At 41.2% G+C, this 22560-nt stretch overlaps 1 protein-coding gene across 6 annotated transcripts in view; it reads left to right on the top strand.

Annotated features, from left to right (window-relative positions):
• Positions 1–20432, top strand: part of CEMIP2 (cell migration inducing hyaluronidase 2) — a 59686-nt gene extending 39254 nt beyond the window's left edge. For 5 of the 6 annotated variants that reach the window (XM_035099632.2, XM_035099633.2, XM_035099634.2 and 2 more), the window contains 13 exons: positions 75–163; positions 901–1032; positions 1975–2010; positions 2303–2458; positions 3890–4067; positions 4224–4439; positions 5619–5830; positions 10104–10283; positions 12381–12600; positions 13604–13702; positions 15416–15564; positions 17203–17306; positions 17529–17925. In XM_035099632.2, coding sequence (XP_034955523.2) covers positions 75–163; positions 901–1032; positions 1975–2010; positions 2303–2458; positions 3890–4067; positions 4224–4439; positions 5619–5830; positions 10104–10283; positions 12381–12600; positions 13604–13702; positions 15416–15564; positions 17203–17306; positions 17529–17725 — 1968 coding nt within the window. In that variant the 3' untranslated portion in view covers positions 17726–17925. Of the gene's footprint in view, positions 1–74; positions 164–900; positions 1033–1974; positions 2011–2302; positions 2459–3889; positions 4068–4223; positions 4440–5618; positions 5831–10103; positions 10284–12380; positions 12601–13603; positions 13703–15415; positions 15565–17202; positions 17307–17528; positions 17926–18178 lie in introns of those variants that run through there. The other variant, XM_060280052.1, reaches the window with a different exon arrangement.
• Positions 20433–22560: the final 2128 nt, after the last annotated feature.

The raw sequence follows: 22560 nt of genomic DNA, 5'->3' as shown, positions 1-22560 counted from the left end.
GTTGTAATTAAGAACTGCAAGACTACAAACACCATACTGGTTATAAAGTTATTTGTATCTTTTTATTATTGCAGGCTGGATTGTTTATTGATAAAGGTGTGAAAACTACCAATGCAAGTGCTGATGATAAAAGGGAGTATCTGTGTTTGGACAATAACGCAAGGTAGATCATATTATGTGCAAGGAAATGATTGAGGATTTTTGTTGTCCAGAATTTTCAAACCCTAGCTTAATGCATATTGAATGCCTTAGAATAATGTACCAGTAGTTGTGCACATGTTTTGGCTGCTAAATCCACAATTTTTGCAGCCCACCAAATGCTACCACTGAAGTGCATGCATGTTGTTGCCACCTCACTGTTTCATTCCGTTCTGCCTGTTCCTGTTTGTTGAATTGTGGTCCATGGGCACAGTTACTATTAGGATGTATAGAGAAGGGTTGGTCAGTATCCCAATTAGCATTACCACTGCTCTACCTGTGCACAGCCCTCTGTGCAGATAGAGGCATTCCAAACACCACTGGATTTTGTGTTCTAGAATTAGGTAACCATTAGGTACTTCCAGCATTTTTCTTCCTTTTTCCCACTCTCTCATAAATAAAAGGGAGGAAAGCTTCAGCAATAAATTCCCTCAAGGACTGAAGCATCCGCATCTGTGGGTATGTTGTCCTTTTCCAGTATGAGATTGCTGGGGATTGCTTTGTGCTATGGAAATTAGGGTTTGCTTAGTGGCAAAGCCCCTTGGAGTTCAAAAGTAAAACCTGTTTGTTTTTTGCGGTGTGTGTGTGTGTGCTTGAGCCGATTTTTTGTAAACATTTGTGTGAGGTGCTGTAGTTTTTATAATGATGTACGCAGACTTGCAGGTGTGCAGGTCCATTCACACCCCTCCCTTCTTTTTCAAGGTTTCGACCACATCAAGATGCAGATCCGGCAAAACCCCGAGTTGCTGCTCTCATAGACAGGCTGATAGCTTATAAAAATAATGACCATGGAGCTTGGGTCAGAGGAGGGGAAATCATTATTCAGAACTCTGGGTAGGTTGCCCATCAGCAAATACCGACACATTGTTAAAGTAAATAAAACAGCTATCTTGAACAAACTTGTACAAGGTAAAACGTTGTCCTGCCATTTTCTGCAAATGTAAACTATCATAATACTAAAAATCTTGGTTATTTTTTTTAATATAACTTTTTTTAAAAAGAAAATTTTATATTTAAAGAAAAAAGAAAAGAAAAATTATTAGAAAATGGAAAAAGTGAGGTCTTTTCCAGTGGGCCTCCCTCTGGGCTTGCTAGTGGATGGGAAGGTGGGCTTGGGCCAGGCCCGTGTTTCCTCATGGCCTCTGTCTGTTCTCCTACCTCTCCTCCTCTCCCTCGGTGGCAGTGGTGGTAGTGGTGGCAGCTCAACGGCGGAGTAGTTGGGCCAGGGCCTCGTCTTTCCCCCTTCACACTAGCTCCTGGGTCCCTCAGGCCCCAGAGCTCTGGATGGCCGGGTGTCCCCGGTGCGGTGGCGCAGTGGCAGGAATGGGAAGATTGAGGCACTTCCCCTCAAAGGGTCCCTCTCCCCTTCCTCTCCCCGTCCAGGGTGGAGGCAGTGGCAGCAGCATTGAGGTCGGGGCTCTCCTCTTTCCCCCTCCGGAGCACCAGTGCTCTGCGAGGTGGGCTGTCCCAGGCCTCGGGGCCTCAGAGCTCTGCCTGGCCGATGTGATTGCTGGGGGGGGGGGGCTCCTGTGGCTCCCCGGTTGATCCACTGGGTGCCCCTGGCACCCGCGTGGCAGTGGCGGCGGTCTTAGCCGCTCAGGCAGTGTGAGCACACTGGCCGCCCTCAGGAGCTCCGCGGCGCCATGCTGAGCGCCATTTTGCCTCGCCGGAAGTCCACATATAAACTATCATCATGTTCACCTATCTGGATTGGGGCTTGAGGTTTAGGTTATTGGTGTTTTTTCTTGAAATAATTGGTTGTCTTTTCTCTTCTAGCTTTGCTGACAATGGAATAGGCTTAACCTTTGCCAGGTTAGTGCTGTTTCATTTTTATTACTTCTGTATTAGGTCTGTCCTCTTTGAAGTTTTAAATGTCAAATCAGAAAACAGATCCTAACAAGTCTGTGCCTGAGTTGTTGTTGGAATCCAGATCAGAGGCAACACTACCTTGCTGGCTTTCACAGGAAGCTTCAGTAGCTTTTAGCTGCTGTGTTGCACAGATAGAGAATATGCTATTCAGGTTTTTAAATAAGCAAGCTTGTAGTTGAAAGTATTATTTTGTTTGTTTGTTTGTTTGTTTGTTTGTTTGTTTGTTTGTTTATAGTGATGGAAGCTTCCCAAGTGATGAAGGCTCCAGCCAGGATGTATCAGACTCTCTGTTTGTTGGTGAAAGCAATAATTATGGCAATTCAGGTGGCCAAAATAAATACTGGGGCACTGGAGGAATAAACAATAAAAATCGTACTTTGCCTAGAAACCGGTAAGCATACAGTGCCTGAAACAGGGGCACAGCTCTCGTTGCCCTCCCTATGGGAAACTCTACAAATATCTTACAGTAAATTTCTGACTTAAAGTTGAGTTTCTACAGCTCTCTTCTTTTTATTTTTGGCACATGCGAGCTCCCCTTGCATTCTTAGTAACACAGGTCTGCCTTCCTGTCCAAGCACATCCATGTCTTGAGAATGCTTATGTCAGGAATGCTTTTATGGTGTTTCCTGCTTGGCAGGGGGTTGGACTGGATGGCCCTTGTGGTCTCTTCCAACTCTATGATTCTATAACTAGATCCTTCTGGATCCCATCTTCTTTCCCTTGACTTGCTGTACTGAACCTTGTTGTTAGAGCAGACATGCACTTTTCACATTGGGACATTCATGTGGGCAGGCCTCCAAGTAATGCTCTTTTAAATTACCTTTTGTGTTTCACAACTCCTGCAGTTTTTCTTACACAGTGTTTGCATTTCTGTTAAAGGAGATGAAAGAGCTCTAGTGACCTTTTAGGGGAAATGTTTGTTCAGCTTTGGGAATGCCAATTTGACTCTGCTTGGCATTCCTGTTAGTAAAAGAGTCTGGATCTCTTGCTGACCTTGCAGGAGACCTGCTTGCTTAAAAAAAGAATCTTTGCAGTCTCCTAGAATGATAGCTTCATGTCAAGGTACAAGTAGAACCACATACATGAGAGAGTTGATGTGGAAGGAGTCAGTCTGCTAGCAGCCATCAGTGGCATAGCACAATGAGCATTTGTGACCAGTTTCCTGAAGCTGCTTGCAAATAAAGTCCTTTTGAGGTTTGGGCACTCTAATTAACAGTATTAGCAAGTTTTAGGCTTACCATGCTAGTCTAAATGATAGGCTAGAAATGAGCAAGATCAAAGTGGAAAAGTTGGACTGTTGTACAAAATCTACCTGCTAATTGGTACCTCTTCAGTACTTTTTTCCATTTTTCTATTTAACCAGCTGCAGGGGATTCAGCTGTCTGCAGATGCCCTTAGGGTAATTAGAGTAGAAAGAATAAGGTTAGAGTTCATAAATTCCTGTATTTAAATAAGGATCATTAAAGAAAAAAGACTGAGTCCTTGAGATAGAGTAAAAATAGGAGTTATATTATTTGGGTGTGGATATGGCCAGAATAAGCATGCATTGCTTAAAAAACACAAAGAAAACTCAGCATTGCATTTATAATTCAAAAAATTGCTATAATTTTAAGGCTATGTTAGTATGAATTTAGCCATGTTTTAGCCATGAATATTTTATATATACAGCTTAATCCTATGCATGTTTACTCAGAGGTAACTCTCACTTGTAAGTGCCATGGATATTGTCTGCTTAGTCCATATCTAAGTAAAGAAGTGTACGTACCTGTGCTGCTGCAGGTAAAAAGGGGTCTCTAAATATGTACCTATCTACTTTTAACAGGACATATCCCATCAGAGGCTTTCAGATTTACGATGGACCTATACGTCTCTCCAAGTGCACATTCAACAATTTTGTGCCAACTCCAGATAGATTCACTAGTGCAATTGCATTCCTAATGAAAAACACCTGGCAAATTACCCCCCAAAACAATATTTCTCTTGTGAAGTTTGGTGAACAGGTAGGTTTTCAGAATGAAACTGCTTTTCCCAAATGGGGAAAGGATGACTGAGCAATGTTTGGTGGAAATGCAGGGTACAACTTTAACAAACAAATATTTATTGATAAAAGTGTGTTAATTATTGCCATAAAATTAATGTTTCTCTTGTCTTTTAAGGTTTCTCTGAAAGTCTTTTTCGGTAAACCTGGGCCTTGGTTTGAAGAGGCTGATCTGGATGGCGACAAGAACTCAATATTTCATGATGTTGATGGATCTGTGACTGGCTACAAGGACACCTATGTTGGCAGAATGGATAACTACCTGATTCGACATCCTGACTGTGTTAATCTCACCAAGTGGAATGGTGTGCTCTGCAGCGGGACCTTTGCTCAGGTTAAAAGAGAGGCCATTGTTAATATGCATGAAACTTGAGCAGCTGATGTTACTGTCTACCCATTTCCTGCAATTGTTATAAAAGTTATACTAGAATTCTTTATGTCAAGGAATGGGCACTGGGCAGTGTTTTCATTCCCTTTCTCAGAGAGGTGGGCCGGACCAGAAGCAAAAGTGGCTGAGGGCTGTGTCCCCTGTTTCTGTCTCTCTTTCTGCCCCCTCCCTTCCCCTTCATTTCCTTTTGCTGCTTATATGTGCATTAAGTTAGACCAAGGGTTACATGACATCAGACTGAGGGCAGCCTGTGGTACTTGGGCCCCAGCTTGTCATTCCTGATTTCCATCCAAAGCTCAGCCTACTGAATGGGTTCTCTCTTTCACACCCCCAAACCAATCTCCCTGCTCCCAAATTGTCCACTATTTTTAAAACAATGAATAGGAAGAGGACAAACACTTAGATGTATGATGTATGAAGACTGAACCAGCACTTGCAGAGAAAAAAGACTTCCTTTATCCTATTTGCACGGCTTAGAGGCAGGAACCTCTGAACTCCATTCTTTGTTATCATTTCACACAAACACTGAAAAAGGCATTGGGCAAGTCATTTTATTTTATTTTTTACTTTTGCTCTTGGTCTGTGATGAAGTACTTCCTTTCTCCATTTTTTTAAAAAAATCTGCTTTGCCTATGAAAAAAACAACTGTAGAACTAATGTGGTCCATATAAAGAGTACCGTGGTTCCCCCAAATTCCTGGAAGAGGTTTTGTTTACACCTGCTCTGTCCAGGCAAGTCAAGTCTCCTTCCTCTCTCCTATGTGGCCCCTTTCTCTACTTCCTACTTAACACTAACCATAGCTTGTCATATTAAAATTTTATTACTGTATTTCCCATTTAGGGGGGGGGGTGTAACAGTGGCCAAGACCACCAAACGATGGTTTCTGATACTGCTTTCCAACTTAGGTCTCGTATGAGCAGAGGGACTTTATCAAAACTTTCCATTAAGTATGTCATGTAATCCAGTGGTAAACAACCATTTATTTCTTAATTCAAAGTTTTTTAATCCAAATCTATTTAGATATCCTCTCGGCCATCCAAACAACTGAGAGCTGGAGTGTTTCCAACTGATGTGGTATAATATTTCCTAGTTGTTACATATTTATTTATTTTTGATAACTGTTAGGTGTACATTCAGACACGGAATCCACAGAATCTTACCATGACTATGGTGCGAGATGAATACCCTTCCAGTCCTATGATGCTGAGAGGGATTAATAACCAGAAAGCTGACTACCAGCAATACCAGCCTGTGGTGATGCTTCAAAAGGGCTACACAATACATTGGAATGGACAAGCCCCACAAACAACATTTCTGTACCTCATAAACTTCAACAAGTAGGTTGCCTTTCAGTGTCCAGTTTTGTTTAAAAATGCAGATATGTTCCATGAACTCTCATCTACCTCATAAAGCAAAGTGAAGCATGTATTTCTTTGTTAGTTTTTGAAGTATAATAACGTATTATTACAAATTGAACAAAACTCTTATCAGCCGTAGACAAACAGCAATGACAACAAAAGGAAGAACTCGTAGCATAATCCTCTTTGACAGCACTAACAATGCAAATTGGCTAGTTTGATTTAATAAATGGTTTAAACTTCCTCTTAGATGAGAAAACCAAGTTGTTCTGTGGCACAAGTAATCAGGCTGTCTACGTGAGCATTGAATGTTCCTGTGTCCCTATCGAAAGAACACTGTGGAGATTTTTCTCTTTTGTTCTAATCTTCCCAGCAGTCCTTTCAACCTTCCAGTAGTATTATGTTGTGGAAAAAAATATGCTCAGTATTCAGACAAAATGAGTATGGCATGGTGGACAGAACTTTGGAAGGTCTTGGTTTAAAATTATAGCTAAAATAGTTCCCAGAGAACTTTGTTCATTCTGCTGCAGCTGGTTTTACTTCCACATCTGTAAACTAGGAATTACAGTTGAAACTGGGAATCGTCTTGTTGCTGTGGTAAGGATATTTGTAAACAGTGTTAGAAATCATTTTAGTACCATGTGGTCATGCTGAATGATAAGCATTTAAAGCAGCAAATGAAAAAGCTTTCATAAGCATACTAGCTGGCCCTGCCACGCGTTGCTGTGGCTCAGTCTGTTAAATGGAGGCTCAGAGTCCCCCTTCAAACTCCCATCACCTTCCTGTTTTATGCGTGTTCTGTTTAGACAGGCGTATCCCTGTGATTCCCCCTACCTGGTCCTTCTCCCTCCCCCCCCCCGGCTTATCCCTGTGATTCCCCCCTCCCTGTCCTGACCCATAATGTAGAATCACAGAGTTGGAAGAGACCACAAGTGCCATCCAGTCCAACCCCCTGCCAAACAGGAAACACCATCAAAGCATTCCTGACAGATGGCTGTCAAGCCTCCGCTTAAAGACCTCCAAAGAAGGAGACTCCACCACACTCATTGGCAGCAAATTCTACTGTCGAACAGCTCTTACTGTCAGGAAGTTCTTCCTGATGTTTAGGTTGAATCTTCTTTCTTGTAGTTTGAATCCATTGCTCCATGTCCGCTTCTCTGGAGCAGCAGAAAACAACCTTTCTCACTCCTCTATATGACATCCTTTATATATTTGAACATGGCTATCATATCACCCCTTAACCTTCTCTTCTCCAGGCTAAACATGCCCAGCTCCCTAAGCCGTTCCTCATAAGGCATCATTTCCAGGCCTTTGACCATTTTGGTTGCCCTCTTCTGGACACGTTCCAGCTTGTCAGTATCCTTCTTGAACTGAGGTGCCCAGAGTACTCCAGGTGAGGTCTGACCAGAGCAGAATACAGTGGTACTATTACTTCCCTTGATCTAGATGCTATACTCCTATTGATGCAGCCCAGAATTGCTTTGGCTTTTTTAGCTGCTGCATCACACTGTTGACTCATGTCAAGTTTGTGGTCTACCAAGACTCTAGATCCTTTTCACAAGTACTGCTGCTCTCAAGCCAGGTGTCTCCCATCCTGTATTTGTGCCTTTCATTTTTATGCCCAAGTGTAGTACTTTACATTTCTCCTTGTTAAATTTCATCTTGTTTGCTTTGGCCCAGTTGTCTAATCTGTTAAGGTCATTTTGAAGTGTGATCCTGTCCTCTGGGGTATTAGCCACCCCTCCCAATTTGGTGTCACCTGCAAACTTGCTCAGGATGCCCTCAAGCCCATGTCTCATTGGTATTGCCTGAAGTTGTGCTTTTAATATCTCACTTTTAACAAACTCCCAACCATCATGAACTCCTTTCCCTTTTTGTATTTCTGATCATGGGATTTCACTCAGCGTTTCCCTAAGTTTTCTGAAGTCAGCTTTCTTAAAGTCTAGAATTTGAGTCTTAGTATGCTTGGTTCCTTTCCGCTGTATAATAAACTCCAGAAGAGCATGATCACTCCCACCAAATGATCCTGCCACTTCTACACCACTCACCAGATCATCACTATTGGTTAGGACCAGATCTAAAATGGCTGATCCTTTTGTTGCTTCTCCCACTTTCTGGACAAAGAAATTGTCTGCAAGGCCAGTGAGAAATCTGTTCGACCTTATGCTCTTGGCTGAGTTTGACATCCAACAAATATCAGGATAATTGAAATCCCCCATTACTACTATCTCACTTCCTTTTGAATGCTTGGTCATCTGTTCCAGGAAGGCTTCATCTGTGTCCTCAGTTTGGCTTGGGGATCTATAGTAAACTCCCACAATGAGATCACTGTTGTTTTTCTCTCCCTTAATTTTGACCCAGATACTCTCAATATGACTCTGAAGTTTTAAATCCTGAATCTCTTCACAGGTATACACATACCTGACATATAACGCCACTCTTCCTCCTTTCCTGTTTGGTCTATTTCTCTGAAATAGATTGTATCCCTCTATTACTGCGTTCCAATCATGAGACTCACCCCACCAGGTTTCAGTGATGCCTATTATGTTGTATTTAGTTTGCTTTACCAAGAGCTCAGCTTCATCTTGTTTATTTCCCATGCTCTGTGCATTAGTATACAGACATTGAAGACCATTGATCATTTCCCCATGTCTCTTATTTAAGGATTTTTTCCTCCCACCACTAAGTTAGCGTGCTGTTTGCTCCATTTGGTCCTTGACATTTGGGTGATCATCTTCAGCACTTGGTAGACTCCTGCCTTCAGGACCACTGTCTCCCCCCCCCCACACACACACATAAGTCAGTTTAAAGCCCTCCTGGTGAGGTTTTTGAGTTTCATGGCAAAAACATTCCTCCCAACCCTTGTGAGATGCAGCCCATCACTTGCCAGAAATCCATCTTCAAGAAACTGCAGACCATGATCTAAGAATCCAAACGGTTCCTTCTTGCACCACTTGCGAAGCCAGTTGTTCACTTCCCCTATTTTTCCCTCTCTCCCTGTGCCACGTCGTTCAACTGGGAGGACAGATGAGATGACAATTTGTGCATTTAATTGCTTCAACTTCCTGCCGAGAGCCTCATAATCACTTTTGATCTTCTGAAGGCTATGGCTTGCAGTGTCATTGGTTCCCACATGGACCAAAAGGAAGGGGTATTTGTCAGTGGGTTTTATGATTTCTTGCAGCCGTTCTGTTACATCTTGGATCTTGGCCCCGGGGAGACAGCACACCTCTCGAGACGTCTTATCAGGCCCACAGATCACTGCTTCTGTACCCCTCAGTAGGGAATTCCCTGTCACCACTACACGCCTCCTCATAGGCTTGGCCGGGATTCTTCCATGTGCTGTCCCTTCCAAGGTCACCTGCATATTCCCGGAGGACTGACTTTGCTGCTTGTCTTCATATTCCTGATCAACTGTGATGAAATGGAGTCTGTTCTTCGTCTTCCATATTAAGGGAGAGCACTTCAAATCGATTGTGTAGTTCTAAACCCTCAGAGCGATCCCTGGGCCTTCTACTTCTATGAGTCACATTCCTCCATACATCTGGCTCCTGTGTTGGGGAACTGACCTCCTCCTCAGGGATGTCCCCTGTCTCCTCCTTGGTGCAGACAGTGTGCTCTGCTGCATCCAAGAAAAGCTCCAGCTCTTTAATTCTCTGGGGCGTAGATACACGGGCCTGAAGTTGCTGGACCTTATCTTCTAGTAGGGCAATCAACTTGCAATTGCTGCAGGTGTAGCTGCCTACATCCTTTGGCAAGAATACAAACCCCCTTCTCCCCCCCCCTCAGTTCATCCCTGTGAGTGGTCCCACCGTGTCCTGACCTATCCCATGCCCTCCACCCCCCAACCCCCACCCAGGCAAGTCAGTACCTCCATTCGGCCTACTCTGTAAAGGCTTCGCCTAGTATGTAAACGGGAGCTGAGGTGCTGTTGGGAGGGAAGGTTTTATAGGTGTAGTACCAGTGTAGCCACCACTAGAGGGCACTGGTTTGCAAACTAGTCCTTTTCCCAGCATGCACTTTCATCTGAGTGGTGTGTTTTGAAACATGGGGTTTGGGGTGTTTTACCTGCCACAGGTGTGACATCTGTCTTAGCAAACTTTATAAGATCCTTCGGACATTCGCTTGGGATGTTGTGTCAAAATTTGAATATAATCGGTCAAGCAGTTTTGTTGAACATTGGAGACAAAGGAACATACCCAGTTTACATTTATATATATATGGTAATGTTTTTGTCACTTTCTGTTTTCAGGAATGACTGGATTCGAGTGGGTCTCTGTTACCCATCAGACACTACTTTTCAAGTAACTTCTGATGCATTCCGAAGGCATGCACCTCCTAATAGTGTGGAAGATTATGTGTCTGTATCTTCGATGGCGGAATTACAGAATAGTCGAATGGAGAGAAAGTATTATTTTGATAACAGCACTGGGTAGATATTTGCCACAAAACCATTATTTGAAGTATCATTAAATGTTCAGTTTCTTAGTATCTGTAAGAACTGGATGACTTAGTTATTTCTCAGTGGAGAGTTATACCATGAATGTACATAATTCTAAGAGAGGAATCATCAGGATTTGTGGTTATATATGCAGTAGTTTATCAAACTGTCAATTCCCCAAAGGTCACTGCAATGTAGGCTGTTCTGAGTATACAGTTTACATTCAACAGATGGTTTAGTTCTCCATCTCAGGCCATTCTGAGTAGGGTTTTCCCCTCTCACCCAAGGTTTGAATGCATTCTTTCAGATTGCCCTGTTGTCCCACCAGGCTTCCCAGCAATCTGTGCAAACAGTGCACTCTGCACAGAGGAGGAATTGCAGAATACATCTTACTCCTTTCCTTGCTTTCCTCTCTGTGTGGTTATGCACTAAAGATGCAAAATAGGAAAACAGGAAGCTGCCTTATATGACGTTCGAACATTGGCCCATCTAGCTCAGTGTTGCTGGCACCTAAATTGACTGCCAGCAGCTCTCCAGGTTTCCCCTGCCCTGCCTGGACTTGCCCGGGATGAGGCTGAGACCCATTGCATGCAGTGAGGACTGTGGCCCTTTCAACAGCCTGATGATTTCACAGCACTTAGATGGGATTGGTGGGTGGTCGTGGATTGAATTGGGTTGCAGTCTGCGCCAACGGGAGTGCTGGAAGTTCCTCTTCTCTAAAATCAGATCCACCAGAGCTACTCTTGGCTTAATCCAAAGAGCTTATTTATCATCTTCTCACCATTAACTATAACATGACTTGAGGAAAACAGAAGGCAGAGGACCATTCTGTTCATTCTGTTCTAGACAGAACACACTTTTAACTTTAATGTGATATGATGATGACAAGCTTCACTGTCACCCATGCAGTTTCCTAACTCCATAGATAACACTTGGGCGTTTAAAAATAAATATCACTTCACATGCCCCACTATTACAAATTTAAGAGCTTCACACAAAAAGCAGGTGGTAATAAAAGACTACTTTTATGCTACATTGTGTTTTGAGCTACCTTGTGTCTCTCAGCAGAAACACAGAGGACTGCTATGGTCCACAGGTGGAAGGCTAGACTTGGGACTGAGGAAAGCTTTACCTTAGGCTTGGCAGATTATTTAAAATATTTATATCCCACCCTTATACCCAAATAAAAGAAAATGAACACATACATGTTAAAGAAGGGAGCAGTGGGAGTTGTTCTACAGCAGCTGCTGCTCTGCACTGGGACACTAGAAAATAGCCCCCTCCCTCTCTCACACACATGGTTTCATCCCTGGGGCTGGAGAACCTCCCTTTGGGAAGCTGAATAGTTGGGAGCTGCTGGTTCTTCCATCGGTGGTGCCGGGGATGAGAAAGTTAAATCTGTACTTTCTGGGCTTTAGATATTAATGCTGCTGCTCCAGCTGCTGCTTTTTCATGGTGTCTCCTCAATGAAAGTGCCTTAGGAACCAGGGCCAGGAAGCTCCATGTGTCTCCATCCCAGGCAGATCTTGCACCTACATTGGTCCTTGTGGGGAAAAAATAGGAATGATAATTAATGAATGTTAGGGTTATTGTGACCAGGAATATGTGAGGATTAAGAATGTTACATGTCTGAAAAATATGTATAAATTACAGACAAGATGGATGTCAATGCAAATATCTGCAAAATGATTGGGTGTGTGTGAAATAATATAGTTCCTTGATGGAAGTGGCTGAGGTGGGGCAGGTAAAGAGAAAGAATGCCTTTTTATTATGAGTCAGGCATGAGTGCGCTCTGAAGTCCATTGTAGGATGTTTAGGGGTCCATAATACTGACAAGGTCCATTTTCACACACAAGAAACAGCGAAACTATGCTACTATAAGTTTCCTACAATTAAAATACCAGGTTGTAAGCAGAGGCAGTGTGAAAGGTGCACGATCCATGCAGCCAGGGACTGTAGAAGTATTTTATATAAAAAAACCCACGTGAATGGCCTGAGGGGAGCCATATGAAATAAGGAATAGTGTCAGCACTGCTGGTTTTGTAATAAGGTGTGATCTGTTCTTTGTTTTTGTGTATTCATGTATAGGTTGCTGTTTTTGTTTGTTCAAGCCAAATACCACAGGGATGGCCACAGTTACTGTTCCTTTCGGGGATGTGAAAGAGTCAAGATTCAGGCCAGCTTTCGGCCAAAGTCTGTCAGTAACTGCTTGACAAAAGCTTACCCAAAGTACTTCCAGAAGCCAACTGTGGTGAAAAGAATGCCCACAAAGGCTACGGGCTCCTGTCAGAAATGTGGCTCCACTCAGGTGGGAAAAGGGCACAGCATCAAGAGTGATAGGGATGATTAAGGCATAACCTCTTGCAGTTTCTTCCAGGGTTTTCAACCGTGTTGACAGGACACTCACAGTCATGAGTAAATGGGGCAGGATTTGAGTGTAAGAAGAATGAGGTGGCCTGATGGATCAAAGCAGAGACTTCAGGATGGGATGGATTGAGATGAGATGAGAAGTTTTAGGAAATCACATTGCTGAACAGCATCATGCTTAAAATCTCATCAAAACTTGAAATCAATTGGAAATGACTGCATCTGCATGATATGTATATTTTGAAAGAATAAGAATAGAAGACCCTTCTAAATCAGGCCAGTGGTCCATCTAGTCTAGCATCCTGTTCTCACAGTGGCCAACCAGATGCCCATTATGGGAAACCCTCAAGCGGCACCCAAGCAGGGCTCCATACATACAGAAAGTGGATAGAGAACAGTTTCTCTCCCTCCCTCTCTCCCTCCCCCCCCCCTCTCTCTCACACACACGAGGGCTGTTGCCCTCACATTCTGTTCATAGGTTTCCCATAGGCATTTGAATCACCATGGTCAGAAGTGGGATCCTAGACTAGATTGATCTTGGTCTTATCCAGCAAAATTCTTCCTGCATCTCAATGTTAGCTGCTAGACAGATACACAGGATGGTGAATATGCCTGACCAGAACTCACAGTCCTAAGGGGGGTTGGGGAAGAGCAAAGCAGCAGATCCTGCCCTGCATCTCAACCCTTTCTAGGGGGCAGGTATAGCTGAGGATCCTAAAGATCTAGTTTGTTGCCTTTCCATTATGCTTAAAGCTTCAACAGGAATATAAGATTTTCCATCTTTTATTGTTTGATGCTGTACTTGTGAATATACTTTTTCTAGCCCTCACCCAAATCTCAACACAGTAGGCTTCTATCACCTGACATTGCTGTTCTAAGAGAAAAATTATACACTATACACTCGTATAATGGCTAATTTTAAACATTAATTGTATACTATTCAGATGGCATTTACCAGCGATCCTCATAAAACCTACCTACTTGTGAAAATTCAGTCTCCGGACACAGTTGAATTGCAAAGGAACGAAAAATCTTATGTCTCAGTAAGTAGTATTGCAATCTTTCTTTACCACAAGCCTTTATTAACATCATGCAGGAATGCCAGCCCTTGGTGGGAGTTACTGTAACATCATTACCCGTGTAGGTGTTTGAAAATGGATCATTTAGGAACAAACCATATCAGCATAAGCTTGGGGGGGGAAATAAGAGAATAATTTGGCATCCTCAGCATTCCTGGTATTTGCTGCATCTTTACATATTGATATGTTTTCAATATACCATTGGTGAAATTTAAATTTAAAGCATATAATAGTGATTTAGAATTAGATACACTCAAGTTTCTTGTGACGTATCCTGGGGCTCCCAAGTTCAATCAAGTATGAGACAATGTGTGCAGAACTAGGTATACACATGATGGAATATTGGGTGTGGGCTAGCACTATAAAATACTGGTTGCGTTGCCATTTCCATTGCCAACCTTTGAGTTGCTCTCTCACTTACTTAAGGATGCTTATAAATCCAGAGGGTTCCATCTCTTACTTAGCAAAATCAGGTCTATTGGTATTGACTTGGAATCCTTGTATAATTCAGGTGAGCAAGATATTTATTGCAATATTCAAACCAGATTAAGGGACATTGAAAAACAAAACATCGAGTCAGGTGAAAATAAAATTAGCTTCCCCAAGTTCCATGATTTAAATCCAACAGATAACAGGGTCACTTATATTTCAAAAATAATAATTCCAGTCCAACGCAGGGCCTTTATGTTAGCCCAACTGAACATTTCCCCCTCAGCTTTTGTCAAGAGCAGATATTTAAACACCCCCAGAAATGATAGACATTGCAGATGTTTTTTGAATGTGCTGGACACTGTAGAACATATTGTTTTCTACTGCCCATTGTACAACCAGCTAAGTAAATGCGTTCTGTCCCCCTTTTTGGGTAGTCTGACATTACGGCACAGTGAAAACATCAGATTTTAATCTGTCTGACATTAACCTGGAAGCAACTGTAACGGTGGCTGAGTTTTTGTCAATAGTCTTTCTTAGAGTGGTGCATGGCATGATTTAGCGGGAAGAAATCCCAATGAAAATCCTCATCATTATATATTTTACATGGCTATTTATTTGTGTATATTTTTAAATTTATATAGAGGTTTTATGATTATATATATGATTATATAGAGGTTTGTAATGCCTGGTCTACAGGCACCAGAGTTTGAAGGCTAGAACTGAATCAGTGGGCAGGTAAATGCACTTGAATCTTTCAGGGAAATTGGAGAAAAATAGATTAATAGCATTAGCATTTTTAATTTTCTTAACATGGCAAACTGAAGCTTCTGAGAATGGTTCTCATCTGATTTTTAAAAGGGAGCTTTGAACATGGCCTTCCTTTTCTAAGGCTAAGCGAAAGAATAATTGGAGCTCTGTAATTATTGGATCAGAAGCCATTATTACAGGGCCCAAAGGGGGTTTGTTGAAAGGACATGCCTATGTGTCCGTGGCTTCAGTTACACAAAGAAAACAGGACAGCCCTAACCTGAGGGCCATAGAAATCTTATCAGCAAAGATATTGAAGAAAAAGACTAATTCATAGGAAATTGTTCACTGCCAGGAATACACTATTACAGGAATACACTGTTGTAAGCCAAATGATGATAAATGCAGCGGAACCGTGAGTTTACAGCAGATTATTGTATTTACAAATTACTGGTTCAGGGAAAGGGGGAGTGTGATTTATGAGGTCTGTAATTTCAGGTCAGTGGCATTCAGTTTCCCTTGAGTGCTGAGGGTCTTCTTACCGTGGTCATTGATGCCTGCACTGGCAAAGTAACAAAAGAGAGATTTTTCTCTGAAGCAAACGTAAGGAATCTAGAAGAATATGTCAAAACTGGAATTCCTCAAAGGTATGTGATACAGTGTAAACACCAGCTTGCAAGTAGAATTTTTGTGGGAGTGGCATTTAAGCTGTTTTGCATATCCTTTTAAAAATGCACAGAGGCGCTTTTTTCATAATACTTGAATGTTTTTCAGAGAATGGCGCTTAAGGTACCTGTGTTACTGCTATGAATTGTTCCTATCACCTCACTTTCTATGTTTGAAATTAAGGAAAGAACTCTTGTAGTCCATTACTTAAAAAGCAGGTGGGGTAGTAGGAGTTATATTCCAGGGCACATTCTGCATATGCTAGAAAGAAATCTAAATTCTGTGTCTATAATAGCTTGATTCTGTAACTTTTACAACTAAGGCATTTGATTTGTGTTCACCTAATTCTATTTTGTTAGCCATATAAGAGGTCCAGGGCAATAAACATCACTGAATCCTCATCTCCACAAGGCTTCTGAGACTTCTCCAGGAACTGCCCATATGTTTCCAAGATGACCTTTGCCAACCCCAAAAATGAGAAATTTGCTTTTTTAGGAAAGTTGAAAGTTCCACTTCTATGCAGGTCTACTCGGAAGTAGGCCCCACTGGTTTTGGTGGACTTAATGTCAAATAAGTATTCAGAGGATGTTTCTGGTACATTAGACAAATACAGCTACTATTCTCGAAAGCAAGTGAAAGAAATCCCTTCCTAACTTCAGTGTGATTTCTTTCTTTCTTTCTCTCTCTCTCTCTCACACACACACATATGGCAGAAGCCTACCATTCCCCCCGCCAGACATCTGGGAGGAAAAAATAGCATTTTCCTCAAGCAATACAACCAGGAAAATGTAAATGGAAAATTATTATCTTTTTATCAAATGAAAAGGAAGTAAGAAGGAGATTACGATTGCTTAAATTGTGTCACAAATGTGTTAGGCATTATGGAGATTATAATTCAGTATAAATATACAAATTTATTGTTAGAGGTCTTGTTTTTTGTTACCATGTTTAACAAAATGCATGTATAATGTGCCACACCTGATTAATTTGTTATGGATATGCAAATTTTGACAATTGCAAAGTAAGCATGATTTTTATTTATTTCTTTAAAAAATGTTTGCTTTCTCCAGATGGCAATTTATTATAGAAAAGCGTGTTAGTCATATTGATATTCCACATTTACGGCTCTATGAATATTGCATTTTGATGTCACCAATTTTAACTAAAGTGAAAGCATTTCTTTCCTGGGGGGGGGCAGATACTATTATAAAACCTTTTCAGAGCATATTGACTCAACTTCATGTTGCTTTCAGTTTCTAATAATTAACATACAGTGGTACCTCGGTTTAAGTACACAATTGGTTCTGGAAGTCTGTACTTAACCTGAAGCGTACTTAACCTGAAGAGAACTTTCCCATTGAAAGTAATGGAAAGTGGATTAATCCATTACAGACAGTCCGCAGAGTACTTAAACTGAAAGTACTCAAACCAAAGAGTACTTAAACTGAGGTATGACTGTACTACAGTAGCCAATTTAACTGAGACAGTTTATTTATATGCTGCCTTTCCAAAGCAGCTTACAACAGATATCTACTTAAAACATGATACTTTTTTTAGTGGCAGTAAATCAATGTTATTCTCTCCCCTTCAACCTTATCCCTTCATTTTCTTTCTCTCAGGTCTATAGTTGTATTAAGCACCAGAGGGAATATAAAAAACCTTAACATTTCTCAAGCTTTAATGACCCTGGGAGCAGCAAAACCAGCAAATCTTCACAACAAGGGTGTGTTCTTTTTACATATTGAAATGTGCCTTTTCCTTTTCTAGAAATGGAATGCAAAAGATGCTGTGCAAGTTGCTGTTTCATATTCAGTGTTTAACAACAGTGTTGATGAAATTTCAAAGTTTGCTATGATATTGGAACAGAACATTTTAAATGTTGAATCCATTGCCCGTTATTGATGATGTGTATTCTGTTCTGAAACATACATTTTTCCTCTTTCAGGGAGCATAGGCTTCGTTGGGTTCAGAGGGAACTTCAAACCATCTTGGATCAAGCTATTCACCAGTCCTGCAAGGCAGGGCCTGGGCCAAATAGAAAAGTATATCCCTCTGCAGCTGGAAGAGTACAGTTGTGCCAGAGCAAATACTAGCCGACGGAAGGATTTGGAACTTTTAAAGCAGGCTACAAGAACACAATAGAACTTAAGGTGCATATGCACACTGAAGACAATGTGAACTAATTTATTTATTTTATGGGATTTTAAAGTGTACTATTACCCAAGTACATCACTTTGCTGTTTTTGATATGGACATTTGTCTACGCTGAATGCTTGAATGCCCATCTGTGCACCTTTTGGATTGTACAAAATATTAAAGAATTAAAGTATTTGTTTAAAAAACAGTTTTTGGAAGGTGGGGTTATTTCAATGTTTGTCCTTTATTATAAAAAGCCTTTTGTCTTCTACTTTTCTTTTTTTGCCTTTTCAAAAGGAGAACATTGGAAGTGTCAGCCATCTTGAAGGATAGATCAGAAAACATAAAATCATACCTTTGGATTGGCTGAAAGTCTTTAAAAACATACATATATGTTTGCAATGTGGGTGCCAGTTTATACATCACAATTTGCCACTCATTTTCTTTCTTTCTTTACAGCTGAACTGTGTGGTCTGCGTACAGTGAACAAAAGAGCCTAGGAGCTGATGGAACAGGCTGAGATTTTCTGTTTTTTATTATTATTTAAACATTTACATCCCACTTTTCAACATGTAGGTCTAATAGTGGTTTACAACAATAAAACATACAACACTTAAAACATAAATTAAACCTTCAGAATTTAAAGATCCCAAACACACAAAAATGTAAAACATATGAAAAGCACTCAGGGTGCCAAGGCCTCCTGAAATAAACAGTTCTGACCTGGCATTTGTAGGGACAGTCCCTGTTTAACTTATTGTGGGGTAGAGTTGGGTCTACAACACTGAACCCACAACTCCTCATTGGCCCACAGAGGCCCATAGAGAAGCAGAGATTTCCCTGTTTCCACAACATTCTCTATTCACATGCTATGTGTGAGCGAGAGCCTTCTGATGAGATGGGCAGAAAGCTATCCATTACAATGCATGAATTTACTCCAAGGTTGACTAGTTAGCCAGACCTTGGATAGCTTCATCCGGTTATAGTTCATGTCTACTAAACAAATATTAATGAATACATTTGCTTTCCCCTTCACTAGATGAAGGAGCATTAAGAAAATTCAAGTGAAAATATTTAGTAGCCTCTTCAAAAGTCGCCATGTGGTGACTCACATGGCTCCCACTCACATGGTTGGGTTAGAAGAAGTAAAGAAGTGAAGGCAGGTCTGAAGAGGAAACAGATGACAGCACAAGAGGCCTTCTGTGTGGAGGGGGGGGGGGAGAAGACCCAGGTAACTACTGTCTGGTGAGCTTGTAGCAGGAAATATCCTAGAACGGATAGTTCAAGCTGGTCTGTGAGCATTTAGAAAAGGATGCTGTGATTTCTAAGACCCAGCATGGGCTTTTCGGAAATAAGTCATGGCAGATGAATCTCCTTTTCTTTTTCCTTTTTTGATGGAGTTACAAGCTTGATGGATCAAGGGAATGCTGTGGACATAGTGTATCTTGATTTCAGTACGGCTTTTGACAAAAGTCCCCCATGATATTCTTGGGAGGAAGCTGGTAAGATATGGGTTGAGTAAGGGAAGTATTAGGTGGATTTGTAGCTAGCTGACTTGACAAAATCCAAAGAGTACATATTACTGGTTCCTCTTCATCCTGGTCAAAAGTGACAAGTGGGGTGCCACAGGGTTCTTTCCTGGGCCCATTGTTCAACATCTCTAAAAATGACTTTGACGAAGGAATTGAGAGGATGCTCATCAAAGACTGTGGGAATAGGGACTATTGCATCCAAAACACCCCCACCTAACAAAGCTCAGTTCCTGATCCTTTCTAAGGTTTGTATGAATCTGCATGGGATGGCATCATGAGTAGTAGCAGAACTTCGATTTTTTTTGCTAAGAAAGGGAAATGAGTGAGCAAAAAACTCAAATTCAAGAAACAGAAGAACAAGTATATAAGAAAAGTCCTACTGGACTCAATTAGTTCAGCACCTGTTTTCCACAATGGCTAGCCAGATGCTTCCAAGAAGCCCCCGGAAGGCACCAACTCTTAGCCTACTCTCAATCATTAATCTTTGGTATGTACTATCTCTGAATCTGGAATCTTTGCTTAGCTGTCACAGCTAATAGCTTTTAACAGACTCATCGTACATTAATTCCTCTTTTCAAACATTGTGAGTTTGGTTGCAGCCAGTGCTTTTCTTCCTGGGGGTACGCAGGGGTATGCACACCCCTAAACATTTTGTGAATCTAAGTTTGGCCTCATTGAGTGGCAGTATTTCAATATGAGTAGGAAAATAAGAGTACCCCTAAACAGTTTTTTAAAGAAAACACTGGTTGCACCAACTGCAATAGGACCTTCATTATACAGTACTACATACAGCACAATGAGAGATCAAAAGTTCAGTTAAACATCAGCTCAGGTTAATTATCGGTGGGTGCACCATGCTGAAATATTTTCTTCTTCCATAACTGGCAAGGGGTGTTTTTTTTTAAATCTTCAATCATGTTTGCTCCCTTCACTTCCAGAAGGATGAAATTATGGACAAAAGCATCTAGAGCAGAGTTTCAGCACAGAAAGCTAATGACACAATGCTAACAAAGTCTGGTCTATCTAACTGACCAGTGTGCCTCTTTCTGCTTGTGCTCCTCTTGGTTTAGGATATCCTTGAGCTTTCCCCTGCTGATAAACTTTGGCTTCCTCTCAGGAAGTTCCATAACTTGCTCCAGTTACTATATTTTCCTTACTTCCTCTTTATCCGCCCAGAGTGGCTGGGGGAACCCGGCCAGATGGGCGGGGTATAAATAATAAATATTATTATTATTATTATCCCCTCCTTTCTCTGCAAACCAACCAAAGAATAACATGATGTCACATAAGAATGGTGCTCATATTTGAAATGTTTTAAATTACTGTTTTAAATCATTGTTAAGATTGGGGAGAGGATAATGTTACATGTTTTTTATATGCAGGCCACCTTGGGAGGACTTTGCCCTAAAAGTCAGTCCATAAAAAGTTGAAATAAGTACTCTGATTAATCTGATTTCTTCATCATATTTTTGCTGCCCATCTGATATTATGTAAGTGGCATTTTTAAAGTTTTCCCTCTGCACTTCCACTTTTCAAAATATTTAAATTACCTAGAGTAAAAAGGTTTTAAGCTAATTTTGTGATTTATGCATTACCTGATAAAGAACGGATACCAGCTGCTTGCTGAAACAATTAAAACTAACACTATAGTTTGTTTGCAATGAAACAGACCACTCAGGAGCTCAATCCAAAACTCTGATCAAGCAGCTCATGTGCTCTTGCCATGTATCTCCTTAGCAAGAAAGGGGTATTTGTGAAGTTATGGAAGGTGTGAGGAAGCTTTGGCACTCCTGATGTTGCCCAACTCATACTCCCTCCAGGAAGCATGGCCAATGGACAGGGATGAAGGGAGCTGCACTTCAGCAAAATATGGAGGACCAAACGTCGTCCCCTCCCCACACACCTGGATTACAAGATTCACTTTGGCTGTTCCCCCCATACATGAAAGGAAGATCAGTGGCTCTGCCTGAAGACAGACTTCTAATCCTGTACCCAATTCCCTAGGAGTAAGTTTTCTTGACCTCAATAGGGCTTACGTACATCTGAGAAGACATACCTATGAGTGTTGGATTGTGAAATAATAAGTGCCCAGAACTTTATGGGAGCAAAGCCTGGTAGTTACTGTGCAGAATGTTTCTTCATGAAGTGGGACATATCCATGCTATTTCCTTATATAAATATTTTATAAAGCCCACTATGTGAGCTAATTGGCATATTTAAGGTTAATGTCAAAAACATTTTATTCTTCACAATGTGATATTTTACGTAGAAAGGCACATATTAGGTCTTTGTGTTACCATGTCATGGTACCATACCATGTCATGAATTAAGTTTTAAGAATTTGTGTGAAGCTAAACAAATTCCACATTAAACTCAGATTCCACTTTAAACCAGATTATTTTAAAGTAAATAAAATATATTTACTACCTCTGCATTTTCTTTTTTAAAAAAATTAGTGCTTTTTATCCACTCTCACAGCTTTTTATTTTTTAACCTTTGGGCAGTGCAAAGGTAGTACGTGCTAAAGAAGCTCAAGAGGAATGTGGAAGATCCATTTCCCATCATTCTTGCATGTGTGCAGGAGCACACAAACACACCCTGGCTATGCACCCGTCACATGCAGTCACAGCATCCTCAAGGGAGGCTGTAGCGAAAAGCATGAATAGTAGATGCCAGAAATTTATCCCACACGCCTCCAGAGCCAATTAACACAATAAAGCAATCTAATGTTGTAGATGTTGAGCTTCCCATCAGAGCTACTAGACAGGCTTGTTAGCATTTTCTGTCTTGAATAGGGAGCTTGTTGTGTCGCATTAGGCTTGATTTGACGGCAGCTAGGCAATAAGAATGAACAGCACTATTGATTTTAAAAACATTGATTCCTTGGTCTTGCTTTCAATGGTATTGTAGTGTGCTACACATTTGCCTGCCAGACCTACGTAATTAATGTGAACCATTTTAAGGCAAGCCCAAGAGATTTCATACACTGTTGTTAAAAGTTACACACAAGTCTCCTTCAAAACCGAGGTTAGTAAGTTAAACAAACATTAATGAGCACGTGCTAACAGATGCTGTTTATGGGGTGCAATAAAATCTAGAGCAGAACAAAGTATTAAAGTGACTGCTGGTGAGTGCAGGATTCTATAGATACCCACCTTGTTTCCCACTTACCCCGTGAGGGCTTACAAGGCAGAGCTGAGCTGTTTGTTTTGGAGCAAAACCACTTACGCTTAGCTATAGGTTAGTAATTCCCTTTCCTGCTAATCCCATCCTCTGTTATTGCTTAACAAACATTACTTACACACACAC

Source organism: Zootoca vivipara, chromosome 11, assembly GCF_963506605.1.
Source record: "Zootoca vivipara chromosome 11, rZooViv1.1, whole genome shotgun sequence".
NCBI classification, from domain to species: domain Eukaryota; kingdom Metazoa; phylum Chordata; class Lepidosauria; order Squamata; family Lacertidae; genus Zootoca; species Zootoca vivipara.
Note: the sequence above shows the minus strand (reverse complement) of the source record. Positions and strands in the feature narration are given on the sequence as shown.